Source organism: Nothobranchius furzeri, chromosome 15 (genome assembly GCF_043380555.1).
Source record: "Nothobranchius furzeri strain GRZ-AD chromosome 15, NfurGRZ-RIMD1, whole genome shotgun sequence".
NCBI lineage: Eukaryota > Metazoa > Chordata > Actinopteri > Cyprinodontiformes > Nothobranchiidae > Nothobranchius > Nothobranchius furzeri.
The window spans coordinates 44,133,806-44,160,833 of NC_091755.1; the positions used below are offsets into that span (position 1 = coordinate 44,133,806).

The following is a 27,028-nucleotide window of genomic DNA, read 5'->3' on the forward strand; positions in this document are numbered from 1 at the left end:
ATGCTGTTGGTGCACCAATCCTTTTGCTATAATTGTATGTTTATTTGTGTTTGTTTACAGGTGAGGTGTTGCGTGGGGACCGTATAGTAAACACCCTTTATGGTGTCCAGATGAGCAAAGACAAGAAGTGTGAGATTGTGTGCAACAGAAAAAAGCTCCGAGTGGAGGAGAGCAAACTGATAGCAGAGCGAATCCAGGAAGAGTATTATATTCACCTGTGAGTCACCCCCCCCCCCCCCCCCCCCCAAGAAAAGTGATTAAAGGCGTGGGAGATGTTTCACGTCTGCAGAATACAAGGCCGCACTCTGCTTATCTCCGAATTTGTACTTTTTTCTGTCGTGATTGTTCATGTTCCGGCCCTCTAGCGGGCTTCACCAGGATAAACATATATTTAGTCAGGCAACGCTCCGTTGATGGTTCTCGTCGTGGGGCGGGTTCTACCGTGGTCTTTCAAACGGTCTCCGTAGGCTACTGGACAACGAACAGCGTGGCGTACTCACTGCAGCGGATGTCAGTAAAAGAGCTGTCAGCTGTTGAAGGAGGCGAAAATGCATCCGTCTTTCTAAACTCATCACTCTGCTCCTGATTCTAATAAAGCCCCACTAGTCCATCATTGGTCCTCTCTGTCTGGCCTCATCTCAGGATTGCAGACAACCTCCCGGTGGCCACCAGGTTGGATCTTTACCCCAACAGAGAAGCAGGGGAGGAGGAGCAGAGGAAGGACTTGATGAAGGATGACCAGTTTGACTTTGAACATGGCTACAGACTGGGCTTCATCGACAACAATAAGGTAGGTCATCACTTCACTTACCTGAAGCTACTGTGGACTATCCATGCCCACGTTGTAGCTCTGGTTTCACTTCCTGTTACCTCAGGGCACCACTCGGCCTGTAGCGGCTGCTAGCTCGTGACTAGCGCGAGGTGATCCGTGTAAGGTCACCGGTGTGTGCTGCAGAAACACAACAGTGGTGTTGCTGGAATTCCTGCTCAGTTTTAAGGCATATGGTTAGGTTCTGCAGGCAGAAAACTCTGGAACAACCAGTGACTCCGCCCCCTAGCCAATCAGTGGCTGCAGTCGAGATGCTGGCCCAACTCGGCCAGGCCAGGAGCCTCTACAGAGCACGGACTAATAACTGGGGAAACACTGAATCTCTGCTCCAACACACCTGCATGACCTGTTCATCACCTGCCGATAAAAGGGCTAGGGTTAGCCCTGAAGGGCCAGGACTGCGCCTCGGTGCTCAAAGCCCAGAACCGGCACCGGCACAGCTAAAGTGAAGACTGAAGAACAAAACTAGAGACGAGGAATCAAAAGTCTGAAAGGGTCAAGTTGACTTTATAACCTTCTCAGTGGACAAGTGGTGGTGTCCTCCCTGGGAATCGGGTTCAAACCCGGTCGGGTCATACCAAAGTCCTTAACAAAGGGACCCAATGCTTCCCTTTTTACAAGACACGCCGCACCGGCACATCTGCGTAATATTACCGCAGCGCTGTGCCGGCATGACGTTCCCCCTCGCTCGCTGGTAATGGTCTGTCTCATAGATGACCGTGACGCAACAGAGGGAGTGCCATGATGACATGGGGAGTTGATGCCGAGCTCCGGCCGCCAAATCACCAGCGGCTGCACGGACTGATGGGGCAGACGCCTTTAAAAACAAACGTAACGGTCGCGGCTTCAGTCGCAGTAAAAAGCAAGTTACGTCTAGAGGTGCGAGTCCTCGTGCTCTTCTAGGATGCACAATCTCCATGCACCCACTACTGGAAGTCCGTAACGGTGCAGAGACCGCCCCATACCCCCTTTATCTTTCATTAAGCACTGCCAGCAGGCAGGACGGGGGCCGGGATTGAACCTGCAAGCTCACCATTACTGGACAACCTGCTCTTCCTCCTGAGCTGCTGCTGCCTTCATCTTCATGGTAATGGGTCAAAACAGGAGTTTTCACTATTGGATTTACAAAAGCTATGAGAATAAATGAGTCTGTTATAAAAGGATTATTATAGCAATTAACTAGAAAAACAAACATGATATAAGGGCAACTTGGGGAATAATGAAGTGTTCAGCTGTTGCTGGAAAGGGACCGTCTGAAATGAGTGAAACCAGCACACTAGTGAATAAATTCAACACGTTTTTCCGTCTGGTGACAAAAGCCATCAGAATGATTACAAGAGACCTGTCCGCCCCGCTGGTTATCACACTAAAACCTCATCACCTGGTGCAAGAGAATGTTTTGTGTAAACTTGTGTTCACACACAAATACTCACCTGCAAGTGTAATTATTACTCAGGATACTGGGGTCAGTCCTCGAGGATGTGGAGTAACAATACCTTAAATACTGAAACTTGTATAGATGTGTCATATGAACGAGGGAGGAGGGGGGAAAAGGTGTGTGCATGCGGCCCTAACCAGAACCTCTCGCCATGCGTGGGGTTCGGGGCCCGCGGGCCGGACCTGGCCCTCGGGTCAGCCATCGAGTACTGCTGAGGTAGACTAGCTCGGTAATCGTCTGCTTGGTCTGCAGCACCAACAAACATCACCTTAGCCTGAAACAGCCTGCTGGACAGCTGGTTAGCTTCCTTCTCAGAATCAGAATCAGCTTTATTGCCAGCGCTCCAGCGACCCAGAGCATAGGAGCGTGACTCCGCAAACACAACCTGACCAAGGTTAAACACACACATGTAGACAAAACAGGTACAGGCAGTCCACGAGAGCAGCCAGAACGGCGCTCATTTCATTAGATGAAAAGGGTGTTAATGAGGATAATTGGGGTAAGGTAAAAAAGGCATTCCAGAGTTAGTCCCAGCAGGGAGTAGCTCTACTACACAAAAAACTCCTCAACATAGAAGCACGAACATCACAGTTACAAAACATCAGACTCCGATGGGGGGGGGGGGGGGGGGGGGTCCTGAATCCTCCAACGGGAGCTGCCAGTGTACGGCGCTCACAGCTGCAGTCAGACAGGTGGGAGGGAGAGACGAGGGCCAGAGAGCACATTGAGTTCCTGCAGGTTGATGACCTCGAAGCAGAAGTCACCATCTGAAGGCAGGGGGGGAGGACGGGTCACAGCATCTGCCTACATTCCTCCTTTCGTGGGGGTGATAGTGAGGCAGCTTTGGAGGCTGCCCTGGCGTCAGATAACGATAAGCAAGAGTTTGTTTAGGGCAGCCAGAGATAATTTTCCTCTCTGCCTTGGAGTCTATAAGTGGTCATTCATGTCCACCAGTGAAACCAATTATACGTTCTAAACATCCCCACACCGTCCGGCGACCCTCTCCGAGATGACATCCATCTTGCGCATTAACACAGGCAACGCCGCGAGGACATTGTCCGGCTTACGGTTCACCTCGAGTAACGTCCCACTCTGTGAGGTCACCGCCCGAGCGGCACGTTCCGTGGGTACGGGTCACACTCCAATCGCTCCCGTCTTCCCAAATTTCCAGAAAACCAGATATCCTCCCACTCCAATCAGAAGAAATCCAGTGATCATCAGGCCGAACATCCACAAATCTTCCACGTCCTCGATGTACTACTGAGAGAGGCACACGATTCGCCAGACCTCCCAAGAATCGAGTGCATATCCCGCTGCGTATGTCCCTTGAGGACAGGTGGGAGCCCCCTTCTCCGTTCTCATCGTAGAGAAAATCTTATCAATCGCATTGAATGACCAGCTAATTAAGTCCCTTTTCCAAAAAGAAGTAGTGATTTTCAGGAGAAATGCAGAGAAGTGCTCTGTAGGCAGACAGGACAGAGCCTTGGGAGAAGCAGATAAGGGAGCTGAAGCAAAAGCGTCTGTACTCTCTGAGAGCCGGATAAGAAGAGAAGAAGAAGACAGCTGGTTAGCTTCCTTCTCAGCTGCACAGCAGGATCAACCACAAGTTCAGGTGTTCATTCTTATGTTTTCTTCCTCGTGTTCTTTCTTCACAGTTCTACCTTCACAACCACCTGTCCTTCATCCTGCACTTTCACAGGGAAAAGATGGAGGAGGAAAAGGTTCACAACTACAGAGTGGTCCGCTTTGAGGTTGTGCCTCAGAGCGTGAGAGTAGAAGGTCGGTGCTGTGGAGAAACTTTACTCTGGTTTCCTGAACACATGAACACATGAAACAGGAATCTGGAGCAAAGGTCAGTAGTCCAGCTCTGACCGAGACCCTCTAAAGACCCAGGAACCCTCTGCAGGTCTTCTGGATCCATCAGCTGATCAGAGTCTAGAATATTCTGAATGTGTGGTTTTAGTCATCACAGATGAAAACATCTGGAATGAAGCTGTCCCTTTTGGGCTGGATTACTGACATGAATCATCTTTTGCTCCAGATTCCAGCTTCTCCTGATTCAGCTGAATGATTATTTATTTCTTTGTTTCTAGACCTCAAGGCTGCTGAAACCGAGAAAACCTGCACCTTGCCCGAGGCCAGCAGCTCTGCGCCCCTGGAGATCGATCCAACCAAAGAGAACGAGATCCTCTTCACCTACTCGGTCCACTGGGAGGTCAGTTCTCTCAAACCCGGCTCGGATTCTCCCAGATCTCCTGTATTTCAGTAGGAAGTCTCAGAGTCGTTCCGGCTTCACTAAACGTTCCAGTGTGTTCCAGGTGGTTCCTCGGTGCGGCGCTGGGACACGACTCGCAGATGTCATCCCAGAGAAGAACTAAAGTGGTCCAGGAAAGCAAATAAACAACATCTGTACTGTTTTGTTTACAGGAGAGTGACGTGAAGTGGGCGTCTCGCTGGGACACGTACCTGACTATGCGCGATGTCCAGATCCACTGGTTCTCCATCGTCAACTCTGTGGTGGTCGTCTTCTTCCTGTCTGGTATGTCTGGTTCTATACTAGAAGCTCCGTGAGGAGGGTCGGGATTTGTTCCTGCCTCCAGTAGTAGACGGGGATGCTGATGTAGAGTCAGGTTTCACGACAGAGGAGTCGTCACCTTCCTTACTTCTACTTTCTGAATGAGCCCACGCTCGGGGTCAAGTGGGTTTGAGGCTCGTTTCTCTGGGTTCGTTAGTAACGAGGAGCTTGTTACGTCGTTAGCCACGCCTCACATACACACAACAGCTGTTGTGCTTTTGTGGGCCGTCTTGTTTCACGAGGACAAACGTTCGTGTAACCTGCTTAATGGCGCTCTCTCTCAGGCATCCTGAGTATGATCATCATCAGGACCTTGAGGAAGGACATCGCCAACTACAACAGAGAAGACGACATCGTAAGAAACGACACGCCTGAATCCCAAAGGTTCTTGGACCGCTCCACTCATGTTTTATTGTTTGTGATCAGGAGGACACGATGGAGGAGTCGGGATGGAAGAACGTCCATGGAGACGTGTTCAGACCACCTCAGTATCCTATGATCCTCAGCTCTCTGCTGGGCTCTGGGATCCAGCTGTTCTGCATGGTTCTCATCGTCATCTGTGAGTTTCCTGAGAAGAATCCTGTAGAAGTAACTAACGAGCAACGGGCCCCATAAACGTTGTTTCGCTGGAACAGGGGAAGCTGGGATCTGGAGCAAAGTAATCCGTAATGCAGCCTAAAAGGGACAGACTCATTCCAGATGTTTCTGTCTGTGATGACTAACTAAAACCTCACATTCAGAATATTCTAGACTCTGACCAGCTGATGGATCCAGAACACTTGCAGAGGGTTCCTGGTAGGTTTGATTTTAGCATCTACTGATGGCGAGTCCTGATCGGATACTTCTGTAACACATCAGCAAAGAGCAGGGCTGACCCGTTTCAGCAAACTGTTCAGTTGGGTTTTTCTAGCAGAAGTTACCATTTCAGTTCAATTCACGGTTTTCTTCCAACAAAGGTCCAACCCTAGCCTGCCGAGACATCCTGTAGGTCCAACCCTAGCCTGCCGAGGCATCCTGTAGGTCCAACCCTAGCCTGCCGAGGCATCCTGTAGGTCCAACCCTAGCCTGCCGAGACATCCTGTAGGTCCAACCCTAGCCTGCCGAGGCATCCTGTAGGTCCAACCCTAGCCTGCCGAGGCATCCTGTAGGTCCAACCCTAGCCTGCCGAGACATCCTGTAGGTCCAACCCTAGCCTGCCGAGGCATCCTGTAGGTCCAACCCTAGCCTGCCGAGGCATCCTGTAGGTCCAACCCTAGCCTGCCGAGGCATCCTGTAGGTCCAACCCTAGCCTGCCGAGGCATCCTGTAGGTCCAACCCTAGCCTGCCGAGGCATCCTGTAGGTCCAACCCTAGCCTGCCGAGGCATCCTGTAGGTCCAACCCTAGCCTGCCGAGACATCCTGTAGGTCCAACCCTAGCCTGCCGAGGCATCCTGTAGGTCAGGGTATTCGCGGGTCCTTAAAAAGTCTTAAAAAGTCTTAAATTTGCTTTTCAAAATTTAAAGCCTTAAAAATCCTTAAAAATGACAAATAATCCTTAAATACATTTTCCAAAGGTCTTAAATTACCAAAGACCCAATAAACAAAATCATTTTGTTTCTATTAAATTTTATGAATTTCTAGTTAGTATTCAGCATTTTTTGTGTACGATGTTGCCGTAAGTGGAACCGTACACATTCAGTTGGTTGTGAAAGGGGACTATTTTTAGATGAGCACATTAGCTGGTTAAGCTAGCGGGAGCTTGCGCCATGAGGAAGTGCAAGTTTGGTGGTAACTGGATGGCTAATCCCACTTTTGCGTGGTTCCAGGCAACAGCTAGAAATTATATCTTAAATTTAATTTCAAAAGTAGCTTAAATTTGGTCAAAGTGGCCTTAAAAAAGGTTTTAAAAAGTCTTAAATTTGGCTCCCTTAACCTGCCTGCCGAGCCATCCTGCAGTTGGTGAGAAGATGGCCTAGACTTTCATCTAGTGGAACACATCACTCACATAGTTTACCATCTAATGGTACCGTAAAACGGTTAAAGGTGTTATTTTCTCCCATTATTCTGTGTATTTAATGTGTTTGTGAAGCAACGTGTGGTTTTATCTAGAGAGGTTCTAGTTCTACTCCAACAAGGAGAACGTATTAAATAACTGAACATCCCACAGCATCACCAAGGCAGGCTGCAGCGGCACCCTCACTAAACTCCTCTGAGTCGAGTTCGTGCTGGTCTCCGATCAGCTGAAGTTTAGCAGCTAAACTCCCGTCCCAGGAACCAGTAACTGTTGACGTTCTCCCTACAGTTGAGATGGGGAACAAGGTTGTTTTCAATACCAGTAAATTGCACGCCTTTGTGTGTGTGTGTGTGTGTGTGTGTGTTTTTAGTTGTTGCCATGTTGGGGATGTTGTCTCCGTCCAGCCGAGGAGCCCTGATGACCACGGCGTGTTTCCTCTTCATGTTTATGGGGTAAGAAACCCGTGGATGCTTCCGAACCGCAGCAGCGTCTCTTCAGGCTGAAAGTCTGTGTTTTCTGCTCCAGGGTGTTTGGAGGTTTCTTTGCCGGCAGACTCTATCGAACGCTGAAGGGTCACCGCTGGAGGAAAGGAGCCTTCTGTGTGAGTCACTGGTGTTGCACAGACGTTCATCCCTAAAGGTTGTTCATAGAAACAGAATTCAGAGATGTTTCCTGCTCGTTGTTCCAAGCTGAGGCTCAGGAACTAGCAGCGCTCTGACGTGGGGTCCCTGCTGAAGGGATGTTGGTGCGTTCTGGGGAGGCTGAGAGGCTCTTTGTTTCCTTCACAGACAGCGACTCTGTATCCTGGAGTGGTGTTTGGAATCTGCTTCATCCTGAACTGTTTCATTTGGGGTGAACACTCCTCTGGAGCGGTGAGTTTCCCACCTCAGCTGCGTTAGCTAGTGCTAGGGTTAGCCGCTGTGACCTCACTGTCCTGTTCAGGTTCCCTTCACCACCATGCTGGCCCTGCTGTGCATGTGGTTCGGGATCTCCATGCCGTTGGTCTACCTGGGATATTACTTTGGTTTCCGTAAGCAGCCGTACGACAACCCGGTCCGCACCAACCAGATCCCTCGGCAGGTTCCAGAGCAGCGCTGGTACATGAACAAGTTTGTGGGGTAAGATGCGGCTTTTCTTCATGCCTCTGGACGTTGGAGGTGATGTTGGAGCTGCAGAGCTGAGCCACGGTTTCCTTTTCTTCCACCTAGGATCCTCATGGCTGGGATCCTTCCCTTTGGCGCCATGTTCATTGAACTCTTCTTCATTTTCAGTGTAAGAACAGCAGCTCACTGTTGAACAATCAAATGCAGAGATCCGCTCACATGTACGTGTCGCCCCCTACAGGCCATCTGGGAGAATCAGTTCTATTACCTGTTCGGTTTCCTGTTCCTGGTTTTCATCATCCTGGTGGTGTCCTGCTCCCAGATCAGCATTGTGATGGTTTATTTCCAGCTCTGTGCAGAGGTATGAAGGGCAGACACTTTTTAGTAGGGATGCACCGACATCTTCGGTTCTTGGCTGAAACTAAATTACAGAAAGAACACGGCCCAAAAAGACCAATAGGTGATCCCCGATGTCGTGTGGTCTCGCTCCGCTGTCGTGGCAGCTTGCTCGCTGCTTCATAAAAATCGTACATGTGTATTCATTTCAATAGTAAAGTTTTCCTTTGTAGCAATGCTGTTCTATTACCATCGCTGGAGCGTTCATACCAATCATGACGCACGCTTCTTAACGCGTCTGCGCTGTTTTTTCTCTTTTCAGGGTATCCGCGGGTCCTTAAAAAGTCTTAAATTTGCTTTTCCAAATTTAAAGCCTTAAAAATCCTTAAAAATGACAAATAATCCTTAAATACAGTTTCCAAAGGTCTTAAATGACCAAAGACCCAATAAACAAGATATTTTTATTTCTATAAAATTTTCGTGAATTTCGAGTTAGTGTTCAGCATTTTATGTGTATCATATTTGCATAAGCGGAACCGTACACATTCAGTTGGTTGTGAAAGGGGGCTATTTTTAGATGAGCACATTAGCTGGTTAAGCTAGTGGGAGCTTGTACCATGGAGAAGTGCAAGTTTAATGGTAACTGGATGGCTAATCCCACATTTGCGACATGGTTAACACCGGTTTCAGGCAATAGCTGGAAATTATAGCTTAAATGAAATTTTAAAAAATAGCTTAAATTTGGTCAAAGTAGCCTTAAAAAAGGTCTTAAAAAGTCTTAAATATGGCTCCCTTACACCTGCAGATACCCTGTCTTTTACACTCCCGCTACGTCTAATCCTAACCCACCATGTCACTGTTAGTGGTGTTTTTACCATCCTCTACACCCACCATGTCACTGTTAGTGGTGTTTTTACCATCCTCTACACCCACCATGTCACTGTTAGTGGTGTTTTTACCATCCTCTACACACACCATGTCACTGTTAGTGGTGTTTTTACCATCCTCTACACCCACCATGTCACTGTTAGTGGTGTTTTTACCATCCTCTACACCCACCATGTCACTATTAGTGGTGTTTTTACCATCCTCTACACCCACCATGTCACTATTAGTGGTGTTTTTACCATCCTCTACACCCACCATGTCACTATTAGTGGTGTTTTTACCATCCTCTACACCCACCATGTCACTATTAGTGGTGTTTTTACCATCCTCTACACCCACCATGTCACTGTTAGTGGTGTTTTTACCATCCTCTACACCCACCATGTCACTATTAGTGGTGTTTTTACCATCCTCTACACCCACCATGTCACTGTTAGTGGTGTTTTTACCATCCTCTATACCCACCATGTCACTATTAGTGGTGTTTTTACCATCCTCTACACCCACCATGTCACTATTAGTGGTGTTTTTACCATCCTCTACACCCACCATGTCACTGTTAGTGGTGTTTTTACCATCCTCTACACCCACCATGTCACTATTAGTGGTGTTTTTACCATCCTCTACACCCACCATGTCACTATTAGTGGTGTTTTTACCATCCTCTACACCCACCATGTCACTGTTAGTGGTGTTTTTACCATCCTCTACACCCACCATGTCACTGTTAGTGGTGTTTTTACCATCCTCTACACCCACCATGTCACTATTAGTGGTGTTTTTACCATCCTCTACACCCACCATGTCACTATTAGTGGTGTTTTTACCATCCTCTACACCCGCCATGTCACTGTTAGTGGTGTTTTTACCATCCTCTACACCCACCATGTCACTGTTAGTGGTGTTTTTACCATCCTCTACACACACCATGTCACTGTTAGTGGTGTTTTTACCATCCTCTACACCCACCATGTCACTGTTAGTGGTGTTTTTACCATCCTCTACACCCACCATGTCACTATTAGTGGTGTTTTTACCATCCTCTACACCCACCATGTCACTGTTAGTGGTGTTTTTACCATCCTCTACACCCACCATGTCACTGTTAGTGGTGTTTTTACCATCCTCTACACACACCATGTCACTGTTAGTGGTGTTTTTACCATCCTCTACACACACCATGTCACTATTAGTGGTGTTTTTACCATCCTCTACACCCACCATGTCACTGTTAGTGGTGTTTTTACCATCCTCTACACCCACCATGTCACTGTTAGTGGTGTTTTTACCATCCTCTACACACACCATGTCACTGTTAGTGGTGTTTTTACCATCCTCTACACCCACCATGTCACTGTTAGTGGTGTTTTTACCATCCTCTACACCCACCATGTCACTGTTAGTGGTGTTTTTACCATCCTCTACACCCACCATGTCACTATTAGTGGTGTTTTTACCATCCTCTACACCCACCATGTCACTGTTAGTGGTGTTTTTACCATCCTCTACACACACCATGTCACTGTTAGTGGTGTTTTTACCATCCTCTACACCCACCATGTCACTGTTAGTGGTGTTTTTACCATCCTCTACACCCACCATGTCACTGTTAGTGGTGTTTTTACCATCCTCTACACACACCATGTCACTGTTAGTGGTGTTTTTACCATCCTCTACACCCACCATGTCACTGTTAGTGGTGTTTTTACCATCCTCTACACCCACCATGTCACTGTTAGTGGTGTTTTTACCATCCTCTACACCCACCATGTCACTATTAGTGGTGTTTTTACCATCCTCTACACCCACCATGTCACTGTTAGTGGTGTTTTTACCATCCTCTACACCCACCATGTCACTGTTAGTGGTGTTTTTACCATCCTCTACACCCAACATGTCACTGTTAGTGGTGTTTTTACCATCCTCTACACCCACCATGTCACTATTAGTGGTGTTTTTACCATCCTCTACACACACCATGTCACTATTAGTGGTGTTTTTACCATCCTCTACACCCACCATGTCACTGTTAGTGGTGTTTTTACCATCCTCTACACCCACCGTGTCACTATTAGTGGTGTTTTTACCATCCTCTACACCCACCATGTCACTGTTAGTGGTGTTTTTACCATCCTCTACACCCACCATGTCACTGTTAGTGGTGTTTTTACCATCCTCTACACACACCATGTCACTATTAGTGGTGTTTTTACCATCCTCTACACCCACCATGTCACTGTTAGTGGTGTTTTTACCATCCTCTACACACACCATGTCACTATTAGTGGTGTTTTTACCATCCTCTACACCCAACATGTCACTGTTAGTGGTGTTTTTACCATCCTCTACACCCACCGTGTCACTATTAGTGGTGTTTTTACCATCCTCTACACCCACCATGTCACTGTTAGTGGTGTTTTTACCATCCTCTACACCCACCGTGTCACTATTAGTGGTGTTTTTACCATCCTCTACACCCACCATGTCACTGTTAGTGGTGTTTTTACCATCCTCTACACACACCATGTCACTATTAGTGGTGTTTTTACCATCCTCTACACCCACCGTGTCACTATTAGTGGTGTTTTTACCATCCTCTACACCCACCATGTCACTGTTAGTGGTGTTTTTACCATCCTCTACACACACCATGTCACTATTAGTGGTGTTTTTACCATCCTCTACACCCACCATGTCACTGTTAGTGGTGTTTTTACCATCCTCTACACACACCATGTCACTGTTAGTGGTGTTTTTACCATCCTCTACACCCACCATGTCACTGTTAGTGGTGTTTTTACCATCCTCTACACCCACCATGTCACTATTAGTTGTGTTTTTACCATCCTCTACACCCACCATGTCACTATTAGTGGTGTTTTTACCATCCTCTATACCCACCATGTCACTGTTAGTGGTGTTTTTACCATCCTCTACACCCACCATGTCACTGTTAGTGGTGTTTTTACCGTCCTCTACACCCACCATGTCACTATTAGTGGTGTTTTTACTATCCTCTACACCCACCATGTCACTGTTAGTGGTGTTTTTACCGTCCTCTACACCCACCATGTCACTATTAGTGGTGTTTTTACCATCCTCTACACCCAACATGTCACTGTTAGTGGTGTTTTTACCGTCCTCTACACCCACCATGTCACTGTTAGTGGTGTTTTTACCATCCTCTACACCCACCATGTCACTGTTAGTGGTGTTTTTACCATCCTCTACACCCACCATGTCACTATTAGTGGTGTTTTTACCGTCCTCTACACCCACCATGTCACTGTTAGTGGTGTTTTTACCATCCTCTACACCCACCATGTCACTGTTAGTGGTGTTTTTACCGTCCTCTACACCCACCATGTCACTATTAGTGGTGTTTTTACTATCCTCTACACCCACCATGTCACTGTTAGTGGTGTTTTTACTGTCCTCTACACCCACCATGTCACTATTAGTGGTGTTTTTACCATCCTCTACACCCAACATGTCACTGTTAGTGGTGTTTTTACCGTCCTCTACACCCACCATGTCACTGTTAGTGGTGTTTTTACCATCCTCTACACCCACCATGTCACTGTTAGTGGTGTTTTTACCATCCTCTACACCCACCATGTCACTATTAGTGGTGTTTTTACCATCCTCTACACCCAACATGTCACTGTTAGTGGTGTTTTTACCGTCCTCTACACCCACCATGTCACTATTAGTGGTGTTTTTACTATCCTCTACACCCACCATGTCACTGTTAGTGGTGTTTTTACCATCCTCTACACCCACCATGTCACTATTAGTGGTGTTTTTAACATCCTCTACACCCACCATGTCACTATTAGTGGTGTTTTTACCGTCCTCTACACCCACCATGTCACTATTAGTTGTGTTTTTACCGTCCTCTACACCCACCATGTCATTGTTAGTGGTGTTTTTACCATCCTCTACACCCACCATGTCACTGTTAGTGGTGTTTTTACCATCCTCTACACCCACCATGTCACTATTAGTGGTGTTTTTACCGTCCTCTACACCCACCATGTCACTATTAGTGGTGTTTTTACCGTCCTCTACACCCACCATGTCACTGTTAGTGGTGTTTTTACCATCCTCTACACCCACCATGTCACTATTAGTGGTGTTTTTACCATCCTCTACACCCACCATGTCACTATTAGTGGTGTTTTTACCGTCCTCTACACCCACCATGTCACTATTAGTGGTGTTTTTACCGTCCTCTACACCCACCATGTCACTGTTAGTGGTGTTTTTACCGTCCTCTACACCCACCATGTCACTATAAGTGGTGTTTTTACCATCCTCTACACCCACCATGTCACTATTAGTGGTGTTTTTACCATCCTCTACACCCACCATGTCACTATTAGTGGTGTTTTTACCGTCCTCTACACCCACCATGTCACTATTAGTGGTGTTTTTACCGTCCTCTACACCCACCATGTCACTGTTAGTTGTGTTTTTACCATCCTCTACACCCAACATGTCATTGTTAGTGGTGTTTTTACCGTCCTCTACACCCACCATGTCACTATTAGTGGTGTTTTTACCGTCCTCTACACCCACCATGTCACTATTAGTTGTGTTTTTACCATCCTCTACACCCAACATGTCATTGTTAGTGGTGTTTTTACCATCCTCTACACCCAACATGTCACTGTTAGTGGTGTTTTTACCATCCTCTACACCCACCATGTCACTGTTAGTGGTGTTTTTACCATCCTCTACACCCAACATGTCACTGTTAGTGGTGTTTTTACCATCCTCTACACCCAACATGTCACTGTTAGTGGTGTTTTTACCATCCTCTACACCCACCATGTCACTATTAGTGGTGTTTTTACCATCCTCTACACCCACCATGTCACTATTAGTGGAGTTTTTACCATCCTCTACACCCACCATGTCACTGTTAGTGGTGTTTTTACCATCCTCTACACCCACCATGTCACTGTTAGTGGTGTTTTTACCATCCTCTACACCCACCATGTCACTGTTAGTGGTGTTTTTACCATCCTCTACACCCACCATGTCACTGTTAGTGATGTTTTTACCATCCTCTACACCCACCATGTCACTGTTAGTGGTGTTTTTACCATCCTCTACACCCACCATGTCACTGTTAGTGGTGTTTTTACCATCCTCTACACCCACCATGTCACTGTTAGTGGTGTTTTTACCATCCTCTACACCCACCATGTCACTGTTAGTGGTGTTTTTACCATCCTCTACACCCACCATGTCACTGTTAGTGGTGTTTTTACCATCCTCTACACCCACCGTGTCACTATTAGTGGTGTTTTTACCATCCTCTACACCCACCATGTCACTGTTAGTGGTGTTTTTACCATCCTCTACACACACCATGTCACTATTAGTGGTGTTTTTACCATCCTCTACACACACCATGTCACTATTAGTGGTGTTTTTACCATCCTCTACACCCAACATGTCACTATTAGTGGTGTTTTTACCATCCTCTACACCCACCATGTCACTGTTAGTGGTGTTTTTACCATCCTCTACACCCACCATGTCACTGTTAGTGGTGTTTTTACCATCCTCTACACACACCATGTCACTATTAGTGGTGTTTTTACCATCCTCTACACCCACCGTGTCACTATTAGTGGTGTTTTTACCATCCTCTACACCCACCATGTCACTGTTAGTGGTGTTTTTACCATCCTCTACACACACCATGTCACTATTAGTGGTGTTTTTACCATCCTCTACACACACCATGTCACTATTAGTGGTGTTTTTACCATCCTCTACACCCAACATGTCACTATTAGTGGTGTTTTTACCATCCTCTACACCCACCATGTCACTATTAGTGGTGTTTTTACCATCCTCTACACCCACCATGTCACTGTTAGTGGTGTTTTTACCATCCTCTACACCCACCATGTCACTGTTAGTGGTGTTTTTACCATCCTCTACACCCACCATGTCACTGTTAGTGGTGTTTTTACCATCCTCTACACCCACCATGTCACTGTTAGTGGTGTTTTTACCATCCTCTACACCCACCATGTCACTGTTAGTGGTGTTTTTACCGTCCTCTACACCCACCATGTCACTATTAGTGGTGTTTTTACCGTCCTCTACACCCACCATGTCACTGTTAGTGGTGTTTTTACCATCCTCTACACCCACCATGTCACTGTTAGTGGTGTTTTTACCGTCCTCTACACCCACCATGTCACTATTAGTGGTGTTTTTACCATCCTCTACACCCACCATGTCACTGTTAGTGGTGTTTTTACCATCCTCTACACCCACCATGTCACTATTAGTGGTGTTTTTACCATCCTCTACACCCAACATGTCACTGTTAGTGGTGTTTTTACCATCCTCTACACCCACCATGTCACTATTAGTGGTGTTTTTACCGTCCTCTACACCCACCATGTCACTATTAGTGGTGTTTTTACCGTCCTCTACACCCACCATGTCACTATTAGTGGTGTTTTTACCATCCTCTACACCCACCATGTCACTATTAGTGGTGTTTTTACCATCCTCTACACCCAACATGTCACTGTTAGTGGTGTTTTTACCATCCTCTACACCCACCATGTCACTATTAGTGGTGTTTTTACCATCCTCTACACCCACCGTGTCACTGTTAGTGGTGTTTTTACCATCCTCTACACCCACCGTGTCACTGTTAGTGGTGTTTTTACCATCCTCTACACCCACCGTGTCACTATTAGTGGTGTTTTTACCATCCTCTACACCCACCATGTCACTGTTAGTGGTGTTTTTACCATCCTCTACACCCACCATGTCACTATTAGTGGTGTTTTTACCATCCTCTACACCCACCATGTCACTATTAGTGGTGTTTTTACCATCCTCTACACCCACCATGTCACTATTAGTGGTGTTTTTACCATCCTCTATACCCACCATGTCACTATTAGTGGTGTTTTTACCATCCTCTACACCCACCATGTCACTGTTAGTGGTGTTTTTACCATCCTCTACACCCACCATGTCACTATAAGTGGTGTTTTTACCATCCTCTACACCCAACATGTCACTGTTAGTGGTGTTTTTACCATCCTCTACACCCACCATGTCACTGTTAGTGGTGTTTTTACCATCCTCTACACCCACCATGTCACTGTTAGTGGTGTTTTTACCATCCTCTACACCCACCATGTCACTGTTAGTGGTGTTTTTACCATCCTCTACACCCACCATGTCACTGTTAGTGGTGTTTTTACCATCCTCTACACCCACCATGTCACTATTAGTGGTGTTTTTACCATCCTCTACACCCACCATGTCACTATTAGTGGTGTTTTTACCATCCTCTACACCCACCATGTCACTATTAGTGGTGTTTTTACCATCCTCTACACCCACCATGTCACTATTAGTGGTGTTTTTACCATCCTCTACACACACCATGTCACTGTTAGTGGTGTTTTTACCATCCTCTACACACACCATGTCACTATTAGTGGTGTTTTTACCATCCTCTACACCCACCATGTCACTATTAGTGGTGTTTTTACCATGCTCTACGCCCACCATGTCACTATTAGTGGTGTTTTTACCATCCTCTATACCCACCATGTCACTATTAGTGGTGTTTTTACCATCCTCTACACCCACCATGTCACTATTAGTGGTGTTTTTACCATCCTCTACACCCACCATGTCACTGTTAGTGGTGTTTTTACCATCCTCTACACACACCATGTCACTATTAGTGGTGTTTTTACCATCCTCTACACCCACCATGTCACTATTAGTGGTGTTTTTACCATGCTCTACGCCCACCATGTCACTATTAGTGGTGTTTTTACCATGCTCTACGCCCACCATGTCACTATTAGTGGTGTTTTTACCATCCTCTACACCCAACATGTCACTGTTAGTGGTGTTTTTACCATCCTCTACGCCCACCATGTCACTATTAGTGGTGTTTTTACCATCCTCTACACCCACCATGTCACTATTAGTGGTGTTTTTACCATCCTCTACACCCAACATGTCACTGTTAGTGGTGTTTTTACCATCCTCTACGCCCACCATGTCACTATTAGTGGTGTTTTTACCATCCTCTTCGCCCACCATGTCACTATTAGTGGTGTTTTTACCATCCTCTACACCCACCATGTCACTATTAGTGGTGTTTATACCATCCTCTTCACCCACCATGTCACTATTCGTGGTGTTTTTACCATCCTCTACACCCACCATGTCACTGTTAGTGGTGTTTTTACCATCCTCTACACCCACCATGTCACTATTAGTGGTGTTTTTTACCATCCTCTACACCCACCATGTCACTATTAGTGGTGTTTTTTACCATCCTCTACACCCACCATGTCACTATTAGTGGTGTTTTTACCATCCTCTACACCCAACATGTCACTATTAGTGGTGTTTTTACCATCCTCTACACCCACCATGTCACTATTAGTGGTGTTTTTACCATCCTCTACACCCACCATGTCACTATTAGTGGTGTTTTTACCATCCTCTACACCCACCATGTCACTATTAGTGGTGTTTTTACCATCCTCTACACCCACCATGTCACTGTTAGTGGTGTTTTTACCATCCTCTACACCCACCATGTCACTATTAGTGGTGTTTTTACCATCCTCTACACCCACCATGTCACTATTAGTGGTGTTTTTACCATCCTCTACACCCACCATGTCACTGTTAGTGGTGTTTTTACCATCCTCTACACCCACCATGTCACTATTAGTCGTGTTTTTACCATCCTCTACACCCACCATGTCACTGTTAGTGGTGTTTTTACCATCCTCTACACCCACCATGTCACTGTTAGTGGTGTTTTTACCATCCTCTACACCCACCATGTCACTGTTAGTGGTGTTTTTACCATCCTCTACACCCACCATGTCACTATTAGTGGTGTTTTTACCATCCTCTACACCCACCATGTCACTGTTAGTGGTGTTTTTACCATCCTCTACACCCACCATGTCACTATTAGTGGTGTTTTTACCATCCTCTACACCCACCATGTCACTATTAGTGGTGTTTTTACCATCCTCTACACCCACCATGTCACTATTAGTGGTGTTTTTACCATCCTCTACACCCACCATGTCACTATTAGTGGTGTTTTTACCATCCTCTACACCCACCATGTCACTATTAGTGGTGTTTTTACCATCCTCTACACCCACCATGTCACTATTAGTGGTGTTTTTACCATCCTCTTCACCCACCTTGTCACTATTAGTGGTGTTTTTACCGTCCTCTACACCCACCATGTCACTATTAGTGGTGTTTTTACCATCCTCTACACCCCCCATGTCACTATTAGTGGTGTTTTTACCATCCTCTACACCCACCATGTCACTATAAGTGGTGTTTTTACCATCCTCTACACCCACCATGTCACTGTTAGTGGTGTTTTTACCATCCTCTACACCCACCATGTCACTATTAGTGGTGTTTTTACCATCCTCTACACCCACCATGTCACTGTTAGTGGTGTTTTTACCATCCTCTACACCCACCATGTCACTATTAGTGGTGTTTTTACCATCCTCTACACCCACCATGTCACTGTTAGTGGTGTTTTTACCATCCTCTACACCCAACATGTCACTGTTAGTGGTGTTTTTACCATCCTCTACACCCACCATGTCACTATTAGTGGTGTTTTTACCATCCTCTACACCCACCATGTCACTATTAGTGGTGTTTTTACCATCCTCTACACCCACCATGTCACTATTAGTGGTGTTTTTACCATCCTCTACACCCACCATGTCACTATTAGTGGTGTTTTTACCATCCTCTACACACACCATGTCACTGTTAGTGGTGTTTTTACCATCCTCTACACCCACCATGTCACTATTAGTGGTGTTTTTACCATCCTCTACACCCACCATGTCACTATTAGTGGTGTTTTTACCATCCTCTACACCCACCATGTCACTGTTAGTGGTGTTTTTACCATCCTCTACACCCACCATGTCACTATTAGTGGTGTTTTTACCATCCTCTACACCCACCATGTCACTATTAGTGGTGTTTTTACCATCCTCTACACCCACCATGTCACTATTAGTGGTGTTTTTACCAACCTCTACACCCACCATGTCACTATTAGTGGTGTTTTTACCATCCTCTACACCCACCATGTCACTATTAGTGGTGTTTTTACCATCCTCTTCACCCACCATGTCACTATTAGTGGTGTTTTTACCATCCTCTTCACCCACCATGTCACTATTAGTGGTGTTTTTACCATCCTCTTCACCCACCATGTCACTATTAGTGGTGTTTTTACCATCCTCTACACCCACCATGTCACTATTAGTGGTGTTTTTACCATCCTCTACACCCACCATGTCACTATTAGTGGTGTTTTTACCATCCTCTACACCCAACATGTCACTGTTAGTGGTGTTTTTACCATCCTCTACACCCACCATGTCACTATTAGTGGTGTTTTTACCATCCTCTACACCCACCATGTCACTATTAGTGGTGTTTTTACCATCCTCTACACCCACCATGTCACTGTTAGTGGTGTTTTTACCATCCTCTACACCCACCATGTCACTATTAGTGGTGTTTTTACCATCCTCTACACCCACCATGTCACTATTAGTGGTGTTTTTACCATCCTCTACACCCACCATGTCACTATTAGTGGTGTTTTTACCATCCTCTACACCCACCATGTCACTATTAGTGGTGTTTTTACCATCCTCTACACCCACCATGTCACTGTTAGTGGTGTTTTTACCATCCTCTACACCCACCATGTCACTATTAGTGGTGTTTTTACCATCCTCTACACCCACCATGTCACTATTAGTGGTGTTTTTACCATTCTCTACACCCACCATGTCACTATTAGTGGTGTTTTTACCATCCTCTACACCCACCATGTCACTATTAGTGGTGTTTTTACCATCCTCTACACCCACCATGTCACTATTAGTGGTGTTTTTACCATCCTCTACACCCACCGTGTCACTATTAGTGGTGTTTTTACCATCCTCTACACCCACCATGTCACTATTAGTGGTATTTTTACCATCCTCTACACCCACCGTGTCACTATTAGTGGTGTTTTTACCATCCTCTACACCCACCATGTCACTATTAGTGGTGTTTTTACCATCCTCTACACCCACCATGTCACTATTAGTGGTGTTTTTACCATCCTCTACACCCACCATGTCACTATTAGTGGTGTTTTTACCATCCTCTACACCCACCATGTCACTATTAGTGGTGTTTTTACCATCCTCTACACCCACCGTGTCACTATTAGTGGTGTTTTTACCATCCTCTACACCCACCGTGTCACTATTAGTGGTGTTTTTACCATCCTCTACACCCACCGTGTCACTATTAGTGGTGTTTTTACCATCCTCTACACCCACCGTGTCACTATTAGTGGTGTTTTTACCATCCTCTACACCCACCGTGTCACTATTAGTGGTGTTTTTACCATCCTCTACACCCACCGTGTCACTATTAGTGGTGTTTTTACCATCCTCTACACCCACCGTGTCACTATTAGTGGTGTTTTTACCATCCTCTACACCCACCATGTCACTATTAGTGGTGTTTTTACCATCCTCTACACCCACCATGTCACTATTAGTGGTGTTTTTACCATCCTCTACACCCACCATGTCACTGTTAGTGGTGTTTTTACCATCCTCTACACACACCATGTCACTATTAGTGGTGTTTTTACCATCCTCTACACCCAACATGTCACTGTTAGTGGTGTTTTTACCATCCTCTACACCCAACATGTCACTGTTAGTGGTGTTTTTACCATGCTCTACACCCACCATGTCACTATTAGTGGAGTTTTTACCATCCTCTACACCCACCATGTCACTATTAGTGGAGTTTTTACCATCCTCTACACCCACCATGTCACTATTAGTGGTGTTTTACCATCCTCTTCACCCACCGTGTCACTATTAGTGGTGTTTTTACCATCCTCTACACCCACCTTGTCACTATTAGTGGTGTTTTTACCATCCTCTACACCCAACATGTCACTGTTAGTGGTGTTTTTACCATCCTCTACACCCACCATGTCACTATTAGTGGTGTTTTTACCATCCTCTACACCCAACATGTCACTGTTAGTGGTGTTTTTACCGTCCTCTACACCCACCATGTCACTATTAGTGGAGTTTTTACCATCCTCTACACCCACCATGTCACTATTAGTGGTGTTTTTACCATCCTCTTCACCCACCATGTCACTATTAGTGGTGTTTTTACCATCCTCTACACCCATCATGTCACTATTAGTGGTGTTTTTACCATCCTCTACACCCACCATGTCACTATTAGTGGTGTTTTTACCATCCTCTACACCCACCGTGTCACTATTAGTGGTGTTTTTACCATCCTCTACACCCACCGTGTCACTATTAGTGGTATTTTTACCATCCTCTACACCCACCATGTCACTATTAGTGGTGTTTTTACCGTGCTCTACACCCACCGTGTCACTATTAGTGGTATTTTTACCATCCTCTACACCCACCATGTCACTATTAGTGGTGTTTTTACCGTGCTCTACACCCACCGTGTCACTATTAGTGGTGTTTTTACCGTGCTCTACACCCACCGTGTCACTATTAGTGGTGTTTTTACCATCCTCTACACCCACCATGTCACTATTAGTGGTGTTTTTACCGTGCTCTACACCCACCATGTCACTATTAGTGGTGTTTTTACCGTCCTCTTCACCCGCCATGTCACTATTAGTGGTGTTTTTACCATCCTCTATACCCATCATGTCACTATTAGTGGTGTTTTTACCATCCTCTACACCCACCATGTCACTATTAGTTGTGTTTTTACCATCCTCTACACCCACCATGTCACTATTAGTGGTGTTTTTACCATCCTCTATACCCATCATGTCACTATTAGTGGTGTTTTTACCATCCTCTATACCCACCATGTCACTATTAGTGGTGTTTTTACCATCCTCTTCACCCACCATGTCACTATTAGTGGTGTTTTTACCAACCTCTACACCCACCATGTCACTATTAGTGGTGTTTTTACCATCCTCTATACCCACCATGTCACTATTAGTGGTGTTTTTACCATCCTCTATACCCATCATGTCACTATTAGTGGTGTTTTTACCATCCTCTACACCCACCATGTCACTATTAGTGGTGTTTTTACCGTCCTCTACACCCACCATGTCACTATTAGTGGTGTTTTTACCGTCCTCTACACCCACCATGTCACTATTAGTGGTGTTTTTACCGTCCTCTTCACCCACCATGTCACTATTAGTGGTGTTTTTACCGTCCTCTACACCCACCATGTCACTATTAGTGGTGTTTTTACCGTCCTCTTCACCCGCCATGTCACTATTAGTGGTGTTTTTACCATCCTCTACACCCGCCATGTCACTATTAGTGGTGTTTTTACCATCCTCTACACCCAACATGTCACTGTTAGTGGTGTTTTTACCATCCTCTACACCCACCATCTCACTGTTAGTGGTGTTTTTACCGTCCTCTACACCCACCATGTCACTATTAGTGGTGTTTTTACCATCCTCTACACCCACCATGTCACTGTTAGTGGTGTTTTTACCATCCTCTACACCCACCATGTCACTATTAGTGGTGTTTTTACCATCCTCTACACCCACCATGTCACTATTAGTGGTGTTTTCACCATCCTCTACACCATTAACAAGTGGGAGGCACATATGCAAACTGTTGTAATTCCTACACCGTTCACGTGGTTTGGATGTAATACCGTCACATGAAAGCTGACAGTCTGCAGTTAAAGCACATCTTGTTCGTTTCATTTTATGTCCATTGTGGTGTATAGAGGCAAAAATGTTAGCATTGTGTCGATGTCCCAATATTTATGGACCTGACTGTACGTCAGCGGGGACTATTGATAACGGCGGACTCACAGATGTTTGACCGCTGTGGAAGCATGACGGCCTTGGCCAGATATGTAGCTGTAGTTTTGTTACCAGCAGCCACCCTAGCACTTTAACCCATCTTAGACGAGCATTGTTTGGGTAAACACACAGACTTCCCCTTCCCACCAGCAAACGCCTGGTTGTCACTCAAAAGTGAAGCAGCTGCAGTGTTTCTGTGGTCTCCCTCAGAGATCCACCAGTGACCAGCATGACTTGAGCCTCGCTTCAGAGCCGGTCCGTGTGAATAGGAACAGCCAGCCGACTGCTCTGTGTTCCTGGGCAGGAGACGGGAGAAGCTGGTCCTGATGCTGCCCACTAATGCGTTTGAATAAGCAGTTAAATGGCACCCCCCACTCAACCAGCTAAGTAAAGTACAGAAATATCATTTGACTTACTGATGACAGACGCAGAAACCGCTGGAATGGTCTGCTGGTGCCGTCCGTAACCACAGCTTTGCCTCTGGGTCCAGCTAGTTCAGTGCTTGGCATCCCAACACGCAGACCCAACCACAGCTCAGTCCAAATGGCCGAACATCTGAGGCCTTTCCCCAGAGCCAGCTCTGAAGTCACATGGCTCTGATGCTCATTCTTCTATTTATTCATGGTTTATTATGTGCTGAACACGAGTGGGGTCCAATGAACCCTTGTATCTACAGTTAGAGGTTATATTGTTGTCCTGTCGCTGCTAAATGAACATTTTCATGCTGTTGGAAGTGATTTATTACAGCCGAGGGTTGACTGAGGTTAGTACGTCGTAGCCATAAACGCTGGGGCTCTAATTATTGACATGATCGTTTTCTGCTTTTTCAGCCTTGCTTCCCTCGTTTTTGGGTTTTGGTTTCAGCCAAGAATTTTCATTTGGGTGCTCCCCTACTTTTTATTTCGTCTGTCGTCGTGGACACACCTAACAGTCCGTGTCTTGTATCTTCTTTCAGGACTACCGCTGGTGGTGGAGAACCTTCCTGGTGTCAGGAGGCTCTGCCTTCTACGTTCTTATTTATGCTGTCTTCTACTTTATCAACAAGGTAAAACACAAACTCCTGGTCGCTTCAATTCAGTTTATTTCTAAAGCTCCAAGTCGGGACCAGTCGTCTCAAGGACCTGCACACGGTAAACAACACAGGTCAGGTCATTAAGCCAGTCAGTAACACGTTTCCTATATAAGGAACCCAGCAGGTCGCATCGAGTCACTGACTAGTGTCAGAGTCTTTACAGCAATCCTCATACTAAGCAAGCATGCAGCGACAGTGGAGAGGAAAACTCCCTTTTAACAGGAAGCAACCTCCAGAGAATCCTGGCTCAGTATAAGCAGCCACACACACACACACACACGCACACGCACGCACACACACACACGCACGCACACACACATACACGCACACTCATACATGAGCACACATGCACGCACACACACACACGCGCACACACATACATGCACACGCACGCACACACGCACACACACACACACGCACGCACGCACGCACACACACACAGCTCTGATGCTCATTAATTATTCCGAGTTTTAAGCATTAAATTCCACTGAAACAGAAGCTCCACCCCCGACCGGGTCGTCAGTAGGTCCAAACACAACACCGGGTCATGTGACTCAAACTAAGAGACTGGAGTGGGCAGTCCCAGAGTCTGACCACAGAGAGGAAGAAACTGTTCTTGTGGTCATGAATGGATCAGAACCTCCTGCCAGATGGGAGAGAATCAAAACGACCAGCGTGACACGGGTCAGCTGTTATCCGACCTGCATGGGGGGTTATCCGAGGTTTATTCCAGTTTAACCTCCACCTTCATACTGGGAACTCGTGGTCTCAGTGATCCTGTTTCTATCTGCTTTCTGCAGCTGGACATCGTGGAGTTCATCCCCTCCCTCCTGTACTTCGGTTACACCACGCTGATGGTTCTGACCTTCTGGCTGCTCACGGGAACCATCGGGTTCTACGCCGCCTACATGTTCATCAGAAAAATATACGCCGCGGTCAAGATCGACTGATGCTGCTGCCTCTCCCAGTTGTCCTGTTTCTTCTCACATTTTTTTTTTGAATCTGTATTTTTTACTCTCTTTTTGTGTCCCACAAGCACGGACTTGTGCAGCAGGAACGGACTTGTGCAGCAGGAACGGACTTGTGCAGCAGGAACGGACTTGTGCAGCAGGAACGGACTTGTGCAGCAGGAACGGACTTGTGCAGCAGGAACGGACTTGTGCAGCAGGAACGGACTTGTTCAGCAGGAACGGACTTGTGCAGCAGGAACGGACTTGTGCAGCAGGAATGGACTTGTGCAGCAGGAACGGACTTGTGCAGCAGGAACGGACTTGTGCAGCAGGAACGGGGCTTGTGTGGAGGTGCAAGACCACCACCTTCTGGCCACATGCAGATTTTCACCTGCTGTTTCTCCCTCCGTCTTTTCCTTTCATCAGCTCGGAGACCGGGGGGGTCGGTCACCTGCTGGGACAGTTCTGGTCTTCTGCCCCCCCCCCCCCCACACACACACACACACACTCAGCGGGGCCAAGGCTTGTCAGACGGCTGTTTCTGCACATTTTCTCTCGTGTCTAACTGATGTAGCTGTTACTGCATCGTTCTGTGTGACTCTGTTTGGTTTGTGACCAGGAAGCTGTTTTCTTCTAACTTCCTGTTTCCGATGGCGTCTTCACTCTTGGTTTGGGTTCAGTCTTCACCGATGACCTTCTGTTGACCTGATGGAGATTATGCTGGGAACTTTTACATAGTACCCAAAAAGGATTCATGAATTTAGTTCCTTTTTTTATCATAGCTCCTGTGCCCTGATGTGACCCCCCCCCCCACAGACTAAAATATTCTCCTCCAAACGTCCATTTGCTCTAGCGGGACCGGATCTCGACCCAGTGGACACGATGAGAGACCTGCAGCTGGGCCAAGCCACCGCCTGCAGAACTCTGGAGGCTGAAAGGTTTCTGTGGGCTGGGTTGGGGTCTGGAACGTCTCCACGGCTGTTTGCACACATGAGCCCAGCGTGTGGACTCCTAGCATGCACCAGGCTTCTGCATGTGTGACGACGTCCTCCAACTGTCCCCACTTTCAGAGCTTTGCCCGCTTTTCCTTCAGGAACTTTACTGAATTGAATCCAGTTACTACGACTTGTGCCGTGCCCATTTTTGATGACTAGTGTAATCTTTAACACTTTTGATAAAAATCTTGAATGTATGAATGGTTTGTAGCTCTAAACAACCACAGTCTGGAAAACCCGTATAGCTAAGTAAGCTAGTGGCATTGGGGCAGTTTCTCCACACCGGCTGTTCAAAGGTGCGACATGAATGATAAAAGCCTAAACTCTGATCTGATTGGCTGATTCCCTAACGAACAGACCAGCCCTCAATGTGCTAAACTAGGCTAGCAGCTTTGAGAAGCGTGCTTTTATTTTGACGTTCATCTCTAGGGACCTGTCAGCAGGGTTTCAGAGCATTCACCTATGACAGCTGGCTTTGTCTGGTGTTTGCACATTAGCTGGAGCATTTGGGTCCAAACATCTCCATTATAAGCACTCGGACAAGCCCGGTCTGGTTCTGATAACTGGGTCGGTTCTAGGACGTTGTGGCGGTTGAGACTGACAGACAGAATGTTGGGTAACACGCTCCTGTTCGATGTAGGGTTTAAAGAAGTGCTTTACTGGATTTGTGGTGGGCAGCACCGAGGGAAGGGCCATCCAGCTGCTGCGGTCTGGAGAGGCCGGATCTGTGTACATTTGAGGTTTTCCATGTAAATAACCGAAACAGCTTTGTATTTGTTGCGTTTTGCTGTTTGTGGCGCGCTCTGTAATGATTCCTGTCATTGTCCTAGCCAAAAGCATGAAGCTCACGAGGACCTTCAGGGCAAGTTTTTCATCTTTTGTTTGACGG

General features: G+C 46.4%; 1 protein-coding gene across 1 annotated transcript; it reads left to right on the top strand.

The window, feature by feature from the left end:
- Positions 1 to 60: 60 nt before the first annotated feature.
- Positions 61 to 25,304, top strand: tm9sf4 (transmembrane 9 superfamily protein member 4; the record flags this gene model as incomplete). Its single annotated transcript, XM_070544887.1, is given in 15 exon segments — positions 61 to 217; positions 643 to 790; positions 3,923 to 4,046; positions 4,361 to 4,482; positions 4,695 to 4,806; positions 5,127 to 5,197; positions 5,269 to 5,401; positions 7,206 to 7,287; positions 7,361 to 7,436; positions 7,624 to 7,707; positions 7,778 to 7,953; positions 8,044 to 8,107; positions 8,180 to 8,299; positions 24,078 to 24,167; positions 24,995 to 25,304. Coding segments are annotated over 15 exon segments (1,709 nt in total), but the record flags the coding sequence as incomplete, so codon positions are not given.
- Between the last annotated feature and the right edge of the window lie 1,724 nt (positions 25,305 to 27,028).